This window comes from Haliotis rufescens, unplaced genomic scaffold (assembly GCF_023055435.1).
Source record: "Haliotis rufescens isolate VD_foot unplaced genomic scaffold, xgHalRufe1.0.p SCAF_570, whole genome shotgun sequence".
Lineage (NCBI taxonomy): Eukaryota > Metazoa > Mollusca > Gastropoda > Lepetellida > Haliotidae > Haliotis > Haliotis rufescens.
In genome coordinates, this window is record NW_025964302.1 from 1,225 (window position 1) to 16,535 (window position 15,311).

General features: G+C 42.5%; 1 protein-coding gene across 1 annotated transcript; it reads left to right on the plus strand.

Annotated features, from left to right (window-relative positions):
• Positions 1 to 2,999: 2,999 nt before the first annotated feature.
• On the plus strand, positions 3,000 to 6,777 carry LOC124110469 (mucin-5AC-like; the record flags this gene model as incomplete). The annotated part of the gene is made up of 1 exon (XM_048385373.1): positions 3,000 to 6,777. A coding segment is annotated over one exon (2,462 nt), but the record flags the coding sequence as incomplete, so codon positions are not given.
• Between the last annotated feature and the right edge of the window lie 8,534 nt (positions 6,778 to 15,311).

The following is a 15,311-nucleotide window of genomic DNA, read 5'->3' on the forward strand; positions in this document are numbered from 1 at the left end:
GCATCGATTGATAAATGTTGACAAATGAAATCAATATTACTGATATTTGACAGCTGGAAAAAGAACATTTATTTTGCATGAGGCAACATCCAGGAAAGCGGTTTGAATAAGGTGCAATGTATGGGTTGCTGGACCAATATGTTGGCGTAACAGCCATTACTGAACCTTCAAGATTTCAATATTTAATCTTTTCCTCGTACACCAGTTGATTTGATTGTAGCAGGATTTATATTGCAATTTGTGCCAAATTTGAAGGAATAAACATCTCATCTGTCACCTGGTAAAAAGTCATAGATTTAAAATTGATTACAACTGCTTTTACCGAGCTGTCATTGGATTCTTCTCAATTTCTATATAATGAGCGATTTCAGCGATTCTATGTCTCCACATCGCCTCCAAACACACGAGCGATGGTACTTGCTTCTCTCGTGGGTGACGAGAGTCAAGGGGGAAGCAAACACAATGGATGCTGCTGTGGGGTTTGAATATTAAGGATCAATTGAATCACCTTCCCTGAAGCTGTGTGTATCCTCATTGTGTGGCGCTGTACAAAGTGATCTTAGCACTGAGGTGAGCGTAACTCCCAAACCTAGACTTACAACCGTCGTAGCGCTAAGGTTTTGTTTGTACAACAGCACCCTGGTCATTTATTATAGGGGCGGGGAGGTGGGGTGAGATTTATAGAGGATGGGAGAGCTGGTCACAGCAAAATGTGTCAATAACAGCAAACTGTGTTGGTCACAACAAGCTGTGTCAATCACAGCAAAATGTGTCAATCACAGCAAAATGTGTCAATCACAGCAAAACAAGTCAGTCACAGCAAATTGTTGGACACAGCAAAATGTGTCAATCACAGCAAAATGTGTCAATCACAGCAAAATGTGTCAATCACAGCAAAACATGTCAGTCACAGCAAATTGTTGGACACAGCAAAATGTGACAATCACAGCAAAATGTGTCAGTCACAGCAAATTGTGTCGATCACAGCAAAATGTGTCAATCACAGTAAAATGTTGGACACAGCAAAATGTGTTGGTCACAACAAAATGAGTCAATCACAGCAAAATGTGTCAATCACAGCAAAATGTGTCAATCACAGTAAAACATGTCAGTCACAGCAAGTTGTGTCGATCACAGCAAAATGTGTCAATCACAGCAAAATGTTGGATACAGCAAAATGTGTCAATCACAGCAAAATGAGTCAATCACAGGAAAATGTGTCAATCACAGCAAAATGTGTTGGTCACAACAAAATGTTGGATGCAACGAAATGTGTCAATCACAGCAAAATGTTGGATACAGCAAAATGTGTCAATCACAGCAAAATGTGTCAATCACAGCAAAATATGTTGGTCACAGCAAAATGTTGCTCTTCCAAATGAGGAGTCTTTCAACAATAGTCCATGCTGGGCATACATTGTTTCCATCGAATCTGCCCATTCCTGGTGTTGTGAAATTGCTGGAATATTGCTAAAAGTGGTGTAAAATCATACTCACTCACTCACCCCATCGAAACCCACACTTCATATTTAGGTTACAGAGATTCTCACTCCGAAGGGCCAGTTCATATTAGTTACTCCTGTTGGGATTCCGGGTCAGATCATTTCCCCAGTAACCTATGCTGGTCATAGCAGGTGAGGTGAGGTGAGGTGAGGTGAAATGGAGTTTAACGTCGCGTCCAAGATTATTGCACTTATATAGTGGCGTGCATGTACGTGTGTGTGTTTGTGTGGCTGTTTGTACTAGTCCGGACTGATGCCAATTTATAGTGCTAGCTCACTGAGATACCATGCCGCAGTTTAACATAAATACCCCACTCAGACACAGTATACTGACTCCAAGCCGACCAGTCCTTGTTTTAGCCCCTTAATGCCGAGCGCCAGACAGGGTGACAACAAGTACCATCTTTTAACATCTTTTGGTATGATGCGGTCAGGGATCGAACCCCGGACCTTCCACTCTCCGGGCAGACGCTCTACCACTAGACCACGGAGGCGGTCAAGAGCAGGTGACAAAATGGATCGGGGGACAGACTCAGTGACTTGGTTGATGTCATATTACCCCAATGGCATGGACCGTTGATAAGAATATCAATCACTTGATTGTCTGGGCCAGACTCAATTATTAACAGGCTACTGTCTATAGCTGAGTGCACCGTTAAACAGCAAAGTTATTTCTTTATTTATTTTCTGCAAGCTCTAGCTGAAACGCTTTGAAGTACAAATCAATCCTATGGTGTAAAAACTCCTGTGGAAGTGTAGAGCTAACCCGGGCTGGTGATAACGTCTTGCTGTGCAGAGTAATGTGAGCAGAGGTTAAAAACTGATCATCCTAACCCTTTTTCACAATTGTTAAGTGTCTACTGGGACATGATTTCTGTAACTCTGTCAATACCTACAGCCCGCTGGTGACTCTAACACACACAAGGTGCAGCTATCCATTTATCCTCTGTTTGAGAGTGTGTTGGAGTGATTTGTTCATTTGTCTGTTTAGTGTTTTGTTTGACTCATCAGCAGCCGACAGGCCTTTTGTCATCCCCACACTTTAGTCAGGGGATTAGACTATAAATATAATCTTAAACATTGAGATTCATTGTACGTAAGATACATAATTTTTTAAAAAAAAATTCGTATTATTTGCTACACTCTTTCGTGTTTCAAGAAGGAAAATGAATTAAAAATCAACTCGGGCCGATACTACTCAACATTTGCTAAGGACCACACATTTGGCTTAAAGAACTATTTTGCTTCTTAGCAGATGTGTAGTATATATTGTTCCCATGTGATATACATTGGGTGTTATGGGAATCAAATTGTCACTTTCATCACCATGTTTCTTTTCAATGAGTTTGTAACAGCTTTTCCGAGAGACAAATACAAACGTCTCCAAAAGTCACATTTGTGTCAGCATGTTTCCCTTTTGAAAAAGCTTGGTAAAGAAAACAGTAAAGATCTTGCAAATACTGTTAACTGATTATGTTGTTTGCTTTCTGTGCGCAGTTTGCGGAGCCAATGAGCAAATACTGTCAGCGTCGGTAAACGTTAACACCTCACGGACAACTCTGGAGAACACCAGCCTAACAAATCAAGCCAGCAGATCCTTTAATCCACAACTAGTAGCCAGCACATCAGCCCTGCCTGCGTCTCAAACATCCGGCCCTCCGGAGAGGAGCGCGCTCACCTCTTCTCTGACCCCACGGGATTATGGGATACCAGTATCAGACTCTGTGACCTCAGATTACACGTATACACAACAAAATATACTTCCTAGTCATGACTCATTATCAATATTTTCATCATCCGTGCAAAGGACGGAAATGTCACAGATGATCCAGGATTCAAGTCATGTGAGTGTTTTTCCAGTTACATCATTCGTTGATGGTGTTGCATCATCAACGCCACTGCTTCAGGATACATCAACAATTGTGTCACAGTCTTCTCCTTCCCATCATATCAGTGACAAGGTCACTCAGACCAGACCTTTCTCAACAGAAGAACATCTCGTGCTAAGTTCTTTCACTGAACAGATGGTAACCACTGTGCAGCCAGAACGTTTTAATCATGTTGTATCTAGCTCTCAGTTAATCTCTTCTTCAAATCCTCTGAATGTTACACCAAACATGACACCGTTAATAACGCCAATGTCGACCGAATCTGTGTTCCAGAGTTTACAATCCTCCTTCCAACCGAGTATGGTTGCAGTGATACCGTCTGCTACACCTGAGCAGACGACAGTTTTGTCTCAAATACAGCAAGCCGTACTCAGTACACAAGAACTGTCCACAGTGACTGGGGACATGTCGTCAGGCTGGGGTAGGTTTCTGGATCGTGAATCAGTCACCCAGATACAGGCTTCCAGTCAAACAGACACTGTCTCCAGTCAGCCCATCCCCTTGCTCTCTCCAACCAGTTCTGTGATACCAGCATCTAGTTCCGAGGTTGTGACACCACCTGTGTACCTATCCACCCAAACAGAGGTTCAGGGTCCGGATGCTTCTTCAAACATTGTGCGGGCTTCAGAGACAGAAGCAGGAAGTCAGATGCCGGTGATGACAACCGAGTCGTCTGCTGTTACTGGTGCTTCATCCAGAACACAGACGTCCCAGATTGTACAGGAATCGGCGTCTGTCTTTACTGATCCAACCACAGAGTCTGTGTCAGTGTCAGAGTCTGTGTCAACATCAGTGGCTGTGTCTGGAGTTTTGTCTGTTGAACCATCTGCTACAAGTCAACCAGGCCTGTTCACTTCAGTCACTTCACAGTCACAAGAATACACGAGTGACCTTCAAGTCTCTAGTAGTTCAAGCACAGTAGGGGAGACAACTGAGAGACCAACTGTCAGCACATCAGGGGAGATAAGTCCTGAATCTGTTGCTCCGTCTTCAACAACTGTACCCTGGTCTCAGCAAACAACATCAACATTTGTCATGCCTTCCCAAACTGTTTCCTCGACGTCTAGCGCACCGATGTACTCCAGTTCCATCATTCCCTCTGCGATGCCGGCCACTACCACCATAAAATCAACAACCCCAACTTCTAATCTCAAGGACTGCTACTTTGAACTGACATTTGATGTTGACTGCTTCTTAATCCTCAACAATTCCTTAGTGATGGCCGAGTTCGTGGGCTCCCTGGAGAACGTGCTTGTGATTAACCTCAATGTGACAAAGAAACAGATTAAACTGTATGATCCACAGTGTGGCTCAGTGATAATTCATGTGGGTCTCATGCAGGTGCCCCACCTGGCTCTCCGCAACAAGCTTTTCGCTCAGTTCCGACAACGCCAGTTTGAAGTTCCGATCATGATCAACAACCAATGGCTGAAATTACCAGGGTTGAAGGTCACTGAAATTGACCCCCCTGCCTCCACATTCAGCCCAATTGACCCGCCCGATACTGGTTTGGACAAGGTCGACCTCATCGTGATCATCGTGGCTTGTTGTATCTGTGGGATTCTCATCACTATCGGTGTCATCCTGTGTGGCAAGGAGTGCTGGAAAAGGAAGTACGCCCAATCCTTTGACCTTCTTGAGGTGCCCCATGTGAACCTAAAGCTCGAGGACTTCACCCTCACACGAATCCCACGCCCAAAGGCTGTATATAACGAAGAGGCGGTCACAATGCAGGGCTATGTTGATAACAGCTCGCAGAGGATTGTCAAAAACTGTGGACACCAAGTTACGAATGGCAATGGCGTCCATTCGAAAGATATTCATGTGAGGATGAAGCAGAACAGGGATGGTTTAGTTGTAGGTGTTACAGGCTACACTGCACAGACAAACGGCGTGTCGGACAAAGCCGCCAAGCGGAACAGTTCTGTGTGCAATGAAGCCTCTCATCAAGGCGATCCAGCGACAGAGAACCTGTTGAAAAACACGGACCGAAATACCGCCATGGGCGCCACCAATCCCATATTTGTAGATGATGAGAATCTCACAGGAGACCAGACACAGAAAGAATAAATACAAACATATTTTTACTATCATTTTCAGAAATGATCTGAGATTTCAACCAGGGTTATAATCAGTGATTTGTGAACATATTGTGAACAAATATTCATGTAATTTGCTGGCAAATTTATTTTGTATGTCATTGTTTACATGATTATATATGTCTGTATGTGGCACTGTATGTAAGTGATTACAGTTGCTATAAATATGCTTCATTCCTTCTGGAGAGGCGAATATGACATTTGCTTCTCAACCACTATTATTATTATAATTATTATGATTATAAAGCACATGTACATATTTTTCACAATGAACATAAAACAACAGGGATATATCTTGCATTTCCAACTAAGCACCCAAGGCAGGCAGATTGAGGAGAAATGTTTTAATAGTCCTTGTTTTCTAAATTCAGAAGTATTTTAACATTGAATTCAATGCAATAATCAAACGTAACCATGGTAACTAAATATTGAAATACTTTGCTGCTTTTTTTATATATCAGTGAAATACATGGAGTCTTTTTGAAGTTCAACCATTTATCTTAACCTTGATTTGGAAATGTTAAATTCTAACCTTTTTTTTTGCTTGGATCAATGGGGCTGACTATCCACCTCCAGATACTGGCTAGATAAATCCCTGAACAGTTTTAAATAGCAACATGTGTATTGCCTGCAGTGTAATGTGTTCACTTCAGGAATATTTGAACATTGATGATCTTACTCATAGACATGTAGATATTGTCAGATAACTTTTCTCTACAACACGAGTCTGCTTGTTTACTTGTCAACTAGTCAAGGGCCGTTGAAAGGGCTAGCCGTTACTCCCACACTTAAGTAAGTTTACATGTATAAGCTACATACAGTCAAACACTGTTGTGTCAAACTTTGATGTGTCAAACTAACAGTTGTCTCGAAGTACAAGCTTGGTCCCTGTATATTCCATCTTTATTCATCATTTTTATTTTATTGAACCACAGATAACTCGAAGTATTTACATCGGTCTCTTCAACTTCGACACAATGGTGTTTGACTGTAGATGGGTAGGTTTGTAGACTGTATTTAACTCATAATTTATACCCCTGCATCGTCAAACTGATTAAGGAATCTGTGAATGTTATGCTTCTCTGGATTTTGTGTAATATTTTCCTTTCACATATGTTTATATCTATTATTCACAACAGGAAGGGAAGAAGCTATAAATTGTTACCATATTCGACGTAATAAGCACCCAGGGCGCTCTCAAAATAAGAAATAGGGGGCTCTTATTAGAATATTATTTTGGTGAAAAAGAAACATAGTTGAAAGATAAATTTCGTGGTTTATGCTGACAGCCTGAAATGTTTATGTACGACAGATATATTTTTCCAGAATTTAATGGCCCATAAATAAGGGTGCATATAACACACATGTGCGTATTATACCGAATAAATAAGTCTTGTGTACATTGATCAATCGGAAGGGATGCAAATTGGGCTTGTTCACGAGCCAATATATCAGCAAATATCGCCATTGGCGCCTATTAGAGCGGGGCGCTTATTACGTCGGATACGGTATTTACTTTTACTTATGAATATTTTACATCAGTTAAACTGTCGGGCAAAGAAAGTATTCACCTATGATTGATTGTGGCTAAAATGAAACAAACAAGAAATGGTTATTTGATGGTGATGTATTTGATACGGGTATCCTAGTTGTGTTCTAAACTTTGAGTTTTCCAGTGTTCCGGCGACTACTTTGACTCGGTAATGTTTCTATAATGTTTGTAAGTTTTTGGTCAAATCCAGTTTTCATGGTCACTTTCTTTTGCCTGTTTAGTTTATGTGATGTTGAATTTTGCCACTACTGTAAATGCTTATGTGGAGGCCAGGCCTTTTTTGCTGTAACCAATACTTCCTGGCATCTGTCATTTCGTGTCATATCGGCTGCATCCACAAACAGGAACATATCAGGTATATTTACCACCAGACCAATAAGAATAATTTATTAAAGGTTCTGTACAATATAATGTTCACCATAGATCCAAACAAAGATGAATCAGTACTGCAATATAATTTTCTTACTGTTATCAATATGTTTGTCTTCTTGTGCCTGAATCTTGAAGTCTTATTATTTTAAAGTATGCAGTGAGGTAAATTGCAAGTCAATTGTAAATCATGTATGATTTTTCTATTTTCTTATCGCAACAAGCAAACTCTGTGTGACAGACCTTTAACAGCATACCTCACACTGTCCTTTCTGGTTGTGTTCTGCTACGTTCCACATCAGGGTCAGCACAGGACTTTATGTCGCCACGCAATACAGACTGAAGGTCACAGGACCTATACTCACCACACAATACACCTTGGAGGTCACAAGTCAGCACAGGACCTATACTCACCACACAATGAACATTGGAGGTCTCAAGTCAGCACAGGACCTACACTCACCACACAATACACATTGGAGGTCACAAGTCAGCACAGGACCTATACTCACCACACAATACACATTGGAGGTCACAAGTCAGAACCGGACCTATACTCACCATGCAATACACCTTGGAGGTCACAAGTCAGCACAGGACCTATACTCACCACACAATACACATTGGAGGTCACAAGTCAGCACAGGACCTATACTCACCACACAATACACATTGGAGGTCACAAGTCAGAACCGGACCTATACTCACCATGCAATACACCTTGGAGGTCACAAGTCAGCACAGGACCTATACTCACCACACAATGAGCATTGGAGGTCACAAGTCAGAACAGGACCTATACTCACCACACAATGAACATTGGAGGTCACAAGTCAGCACAGGACCTATACTCACCTTGCAATACACATTGGAGGTCACAAGTCAGCACAGGACCTATACTCACCACACAATGAACATTGGAGGTCACAAGTCAGCACAGCACCTATACTCACCACACAATACACATTGGAGGTCACAAGTCAGCACAGGACCTATACTCACCTTGCAATACACCTTGGAGGTCACAAGTCAGCACAGGACCTATACTCACCACACAATGAACATTGGAGGTCACAAGTCAGCACAGCACCTATACTCACCTTGCAATACACCTTGGAGGTCACAAGTCAGCACAGGACCTATACTCACCACACAATGAACATTGGAGGTCACAAGTCAGCACAGGACCTATACTCACCACACAATGAACATTGGAGGTCACAAGTCAGCACAGGACGTATACTCACCGTACAATGAACATTGGAGGTCACAAGTCAACACAGGACCCATACTGACCACACAATACACATTGGAGGACCTACACTCAGCACACCCAGAGAGCGGAAGGTCCGGGGTTCGATCGATTGGCAACAGTCCAGACTAGAGCGCACGCACACACACACACACACACACACACACACACACTCACACTCACACTCACACTCACTCACGTTTATATGATTAATACACAGTGGCATATATGCTAGGTACTTCTAAATGCCTACTAAGACTTCATAAATGTGGATTATTAGAAAGATTAAATATGATTAATTATGATGGTTAAAAAAAATTGACACAGTGAGTGATGTCCCTTCATGCCTCTGTAATAAGGTGGGAGTAAGGTGGTGTGGTAAGTAACAGCTTACAAATAGAATGCGCAGCAACTGCTTCCCTTTTTCAGTTGAATTAGATCATTAAGATTTTAAAAATACCTATCTTAGAAAAAAATTGATTTTCTTGGTATAGACCAGTATACATCCTCAAGTCTAGTGATGTGGATTGTGTCACGAGGTACACTTGCTGACCCTTATAATGCTTCAGCTGTACAACTAACAACTGACACTCAATTACCTCACACTCATCTCCAGATATAGTGATCTCCTGGACCTATTCATCATACACACATACACACAAACATACACACATACATACACGTTCATCATACACGTTCATCATACACACATACACACATACATACACACATACATACACGTTCATCATACACGTTCATCATACACGTAAACACTGACATGATTACCACTCCGGGGGATCAGAGTTGGGGTCATTAACAACTGATGCTTGAAGTATTGGACTTGAAGATGATACCATCATGGTTTCCAGGCTAGAATCCAGGTTTCCAGGCTAGACACAGGTTTCCAGGCTAGACGCCAGGTTTTCATGCTTGCCTCGAGGTTTCCATGCTAGGCTCCAGGTTTTCATGCTTGCCTCGAGGTTTCCATGCTAGGCTCCAGGTTTTCATGCTAGGCTCCAGGTTTCCAGGCTAGGCTCCAGGTTTCCAGGCTAGACTCCAGGTTTCCAGGCTAGACTCCAGGTTTCCTGGCTAGACTCTAGGTTTCCAGGCTAGACTCCAGGTTTCCTGGCTAGGCTCCAGGTTTCCAGGCTCGTCTCCAGGTTTCCAGGCTAGACTCCAGGTTTCCAGGCTAGACTCCAGGTTTCCAGGCTAGACTCTAGGTTTCCAGGCTAGACTCCAGGTTTCCTGGCTAGGCTCCAGGTTTCCAGGCTCGTCTCCAGGTTTCCAGGCTAGATTCCAGGTTTCCAGGCTAGATTCCAGGTTTGCTATGCTAGGCTCCAGGTTTCCAGGCTAGGCTCCAGGTTTCCAGGCTAGACTCCAGGTTTCCAGGCTAGTCTCCAGGTTTCCAGGCTAGATTCCAGGTTTCCAGGCTAGATTCCAGGTTTGTTATGCTAGGCTCCAGGTTTCCAGGCTAGACTCTAGGTTTCCAGGCTAGACTCCAGGTTTCCAGGCTAGGCTCCAGGTTTCCAGGCTAGATTCCAGGTTTCCAGGCTAGATTCCAGGTTTGTTATGCTAGGCTCCAGGTTTCCAGGCTAGGCTCCAGGTTTCCAGGCTAGATTCCAGGTTTCCAGGCTAGATTCCAGGTTTGTTATGCTAGGCTCCAGGTTTCCAGGCTAGGCTCCAGGTTTCCAGGCTAGGCTCCAGGTTTCCAGGCTAGACTCCAGGATTCCAATCTAGGCTCCAGGTTTCCAGGCTAGACTCAAGGATTCCAATCTAGGCGTCAGGTTTCCAGGCTAGATTCCAGGTTTGTTATGCTAGGCTCCAGGTTTCCAGGCTAGGCTCCAGGTTTCCAGGCTAGGCTCCAGGTTTCCAGGCTAGACTCCAGGATTCCAATCTAGGCTCCAGGTTTCCAGGCTAGACTCCAGGTTTCTTTGGTAGATTCTAGGTTTTTATGCTAGACTATAGGTTTCCAGGCTAGACTCCAGGTTTCCAAGCTATGCTCCAGGTTTCCAAGCTTGGCTCCAGGTTTCCAAGCTAGGCTCCAGGTTTCCATGCTAGGCTCCAGGTTTTCATGCTTGCCTCGAGGTTTCCATGCTAGGCTCCAGGTTTTCATGCTAGGCTCCAGGTTTCCAGGCTAGGCTCCAGGTTTCCAGGCTAGACTCCAGGTTTCCAGGCTAGACTCCAGGTTTCCTGGCTAGACTCTAGGTTTCCAGGCTAGACTCCAGGTTTCCTGGCTAGGCTCCAGGTTTCCAGGCTCGTCTCCAGGTTTCCAGGCTAGACTCCAGGTTTCCAGGCTAGACTCCAGGTTTCCAGGCTAGACTCTAGGTTTCCAGGCTAGACTCCAGGTTTCCTGGCTAGGCTCCAGGTTTCCAGGCTCGTCTCCAGGTTTCCAGGCTAGATTCCAGGTTTCCAGGCTAGATTCCAGGTTTGCTATGCTAGGCTCCAGGTTTCCAGGCTAGGCTCCAGGTTTCCAGGCTAGACTCCAGGTTTCCAGGCTAGTCTCCAGGTTTCCAGGCTAGATTCCAGGTTTCCAGGCTAGATTCCAGGTTTGTTATGCTAGGCTCCAGGTTTCCAGGCTAGACTCTAGGTTTCCAGGCTAGACTCCAGGTTTCCAGGCTAGGCTCCAGGTTTCCAGGCTAGATTCCAGGTTTCCAGGCTAGATTCCAGGTTTGTTATGCTAGGCTCCAGGTTTCCAGGCTAGGCTCCAGGTTTCCAGGCTAGATTCCAGGTTTCCAGGCTAGATTCCAGGTTTGTTATGCTAGGCTCCAGGTTTCCAGGCTAGGCTCCAGGTTTCCAGGCTAGGCTCCAGGTTTCCAGGCTAGACTCCAGGATTCCAATCTAGGCTCCAGGTTTCCAGGCTAGACTCAAGGATTCCAATCTAGGCGTCAGGTTTCCAGGCTAGATTCCAGGTTTGTTATGCTAGGCTCCAGGTTTCCAGGCTAGGCTCCAGGTTTCCAGGCTAGGCTCCAGGTTTCCAGGCTAGACTCCAGGATTCCAATCTAGGCTCCAGGTTTCCAGGCTAGACTCCAGGTTTCTTTGGTAGATTCTAGGTTTTTATGCTAGACTATAGGTTTCCAGGCTAGACTCCAGGTTTCCAAGCTATGCTCCAGGTTTCCAAGCTTGGCTCCAGGTTTCCAAGCTAGGCTCCAGGTTTCCATGCTAGGCTCCAGGTGTCCATGCTAGGCTCCAAGTTTCCATGCTAGGCTCCAGGTGTCCATGCTAGGCTCCAGGTGTCCAGGCTCGGAGACTCTTAAAACAGTCAGGATTTCCTTGAGGATCAGAACTCATCATTTAAGGACTGTGATATCAATGTGTTCGAAATGTTTTGTTCAAGAGCAGTGTGATGATGGTCCTGGCTGTAACTCATACATCAAAACTACCAATCCTGGATTTGTGACAACACAACAAAAACAAGATGACCAATCAGAAGTCTTGTAGCAAAGAAACTGGTTGAAGATTGACAGTCAAATTCTGACTGGTAAGATTGTGTCACAAGATTTCAAGATAATAGAACATTTCATTCCAAATGGTTTGTGACAGAGCCAAGTTCGTTTGCGATATTAAGGGCCGTGACAGATAAGGAATGAATGTTTGGTGTTCTCATTGTGAACTCTGTATTTTTTCATTATGATATGCACTGTAATCTAGTCACTGCTGCCAGCAGATGTGTTATAACTGATATTCTATATATGTATGTGGTAGATAGTTATTAGTAGTCCTTATATTTTGTACATAATTATATTGTCACATTATTATTCCAATTTTGTCACAAACCATGAGTAGCTCTTTGTAGAGAAAAGTATACTACTCAAAAGAAGTTAAGGATCACCCGATTATTTCATATACTGCAGGTAATCTCTCATTTCAGGCCAGATTAACAATAGTAATATGAAAGAATCGATGATCCTTAACTTCTTTTGAGTAGTATACTAGACCTAATATTAATTAGGGCTGGGACAATACACCAACTGTGCGATCCGATACGTATCACAATACTTGCCTGTGCTCTTATCTGTGGGGGGCGGTCGGGTAGCCTAGTGGTTAAAGTGTTCGCTCGTCACGCCGAACACCCGGGTTCGATTCCCGACATGGGTACAATGTGTGAAGCCCATTACTGGTGTCCCCCGCCGTGATATTGCTGGAATATTGCTAAAAGCGGCGTAAAACCATACTCACTCACTCACTCTTATCTGTGGTGTGTAAGCCATCTTTTTCATAGACAGGATAGTCAAATACCTGACGATTTACAGCTGGCAGTGTCAAATATGATACAACGGATGAAAATAATTACTTTTTCACTACTAATTTGTGTTTGGTGTAACAGCCAGTAAAGTAAACATTTAAGGTATGAATCGAATTGTACTTAGTGTGCGACTAAGATCGATACGTGTATCGGGAAGTAAAATATCGCGATCCACCGATGCATTGGTGTATTGTGCCACCACTACAATTAATATGATTATTTTAGTTTAGTTCACATCACATAAAAAACTATTCATTACAAAGACCCACAACTCTACATATCAAATAATGCGTACATCCATTCAATGTGTCCCCTCGCTCAAGCCAGGTGCTCCGGTCTGTCACCGCGGCTATTCCGGTAACTGTATGTTTTTCTACCTGAGACAAGGTATGGTTAGGTTCCAACCAACCAATTGTTCTACATATATTAAATGAGGAAAACTTTTTTTAAAACAGTTATGTTATGTAAATACAAACATGTCAAAATGTGTGATTTCAGTACTTTTGGGAAGTGTTTTTCTTATCAAAGTAGACACTATTTATGGATAACATAAACATAACATTTCTTTGAATACTTGCTTGACTGTATAAGGATCTATACCGAAATGTCGCCAATACAGTTAAAGAAGTTGTTCTCCATAAATTGTGTCTGCATTCTCATCCGTCAAACTTGTAAGTCATGCCTATCAAACAAGGTTTTTCTCATGATTTGGAACTAATTTGATTTCCAACTGATTTTCTCATCTCATTAGCTCAAGAGTCCCTTTATTCCAGGGGAGCTAATCAGGCTCTTATAGTACAATGACGATCATTGTGCAAATTTCATCTTGTCACAGATTTGCTAATAGTTTAAGGGTCAGAATTGGTTGATTTTGTTCCTAGTTGAAGTACAGTTCATTAATATGTGCTGTATCATCATCCACTTGTACAGTGTACTTGAAGCTACAGGAAACAGCAATAGCCCTACTACTGTGCAGTCAAGATGACAGATCCAAGCCTGGATTCTAATTATCCTTTAAATAGGTTTTATCCCCAGCTGAGATGGTTGCCAACGATGACTGCATATCACTGCTTGTCTTTCGTACAGCTGAGTGTCTCTCCGTCTCCCTCCTGTCTCTTGTCATATGACATAACAAGATTAGAGCCACTTAATAACATCACGACCAAAATATCAGGCACATTCTTCCTCTCCAAGGAAAGTAATGAGTTCCACATTTTGAAAGACTGACTGCACAGTACTGCTTGTCTGAGATGTGAGGAACATAAAAATATGAAAATTAGTTTTAAATGGGAAGACATTATCTTAAAAACATCTTTTGAAATAGTTTGACATGGTTTTAACTCATTTCATTTCATAAATCTAACTAGGAAAAGGGTGGTATCATTGTTGTTAGACTGTAAATAGTTTTTATTATGAGATAAACTGAGATCAAGAATGCCAGTATGGCACTGCTGGTATATACAATGGATGGTTTCCATGACAATATCGATGATAAAATAAAGTAATTTGTTACTTTTTTAGAATCTGTTTTGTTCAAACAAGGAACTAGAAATGTTCAGAAAAACATCAAAGAATAAAACTTTGATTGTTAGGTTTTATGATAAGGGCCATTTTGGCCTACTGGAGCTGCCTAACTTTTGAAATGTGGAAAACCTACAGAGGAAACTAACGGGATCGGGTGTTCAGTCTCGCTGACTTGGTTGATGCATGTCATCGATCCCAATTGCTTGGATCAATGCTTATGATATTAATCACTGGATTGTCTGGTCCAGACTCGTTTATTTACAGACCATAGCTGGAATATTGCTGAGTGTGGCGTTAAACAATAAACCAACTATCAGATGCACTCACATCAGTGTGAATCGACTTCGCTGCATCAGTAATTGCATGTTTGGGACTTCTAACTACAAGTGCCTAGGTAAGACTAAAAAATGTGTCAAAAATGCTGTTTTAGATATTTCAAGAACCATTTTTCTTCAGTTTCAAAGTTTTTTAGCTAAGGTGATTTTCTTAAGGAGATGTAGCTAACATTGTTACAAACGGGTCATTAAACATCCATCTTGGGTCACAGACTTGCTGTACTCTGATTCTCTTTTGAAGTTTGAAACTTCTGCCTTTTTCACTCATTGTAGCCACACTTTTGTGTTTTATCATATCGGAAGTTGGAAACCTGCAAGTGTAAGAAAGAATAAGAACTACTGGTAATTATCAGCATTTGAACTTGAAACAAACCCTCTTCCTTCATCTTTCTGTAGATTTTTTCACAATGTACATATATATTTATTTTTATTTTTTGGGGGGGTGGTAGGAAATTGTCTCATCTGGTGTCTATGTAATCTTTACAAGAGGAAGTAGGTAGTGAACTGAAAATGTTTTGCAGCTCGAGTTTTATGTCAGTTGAGTGA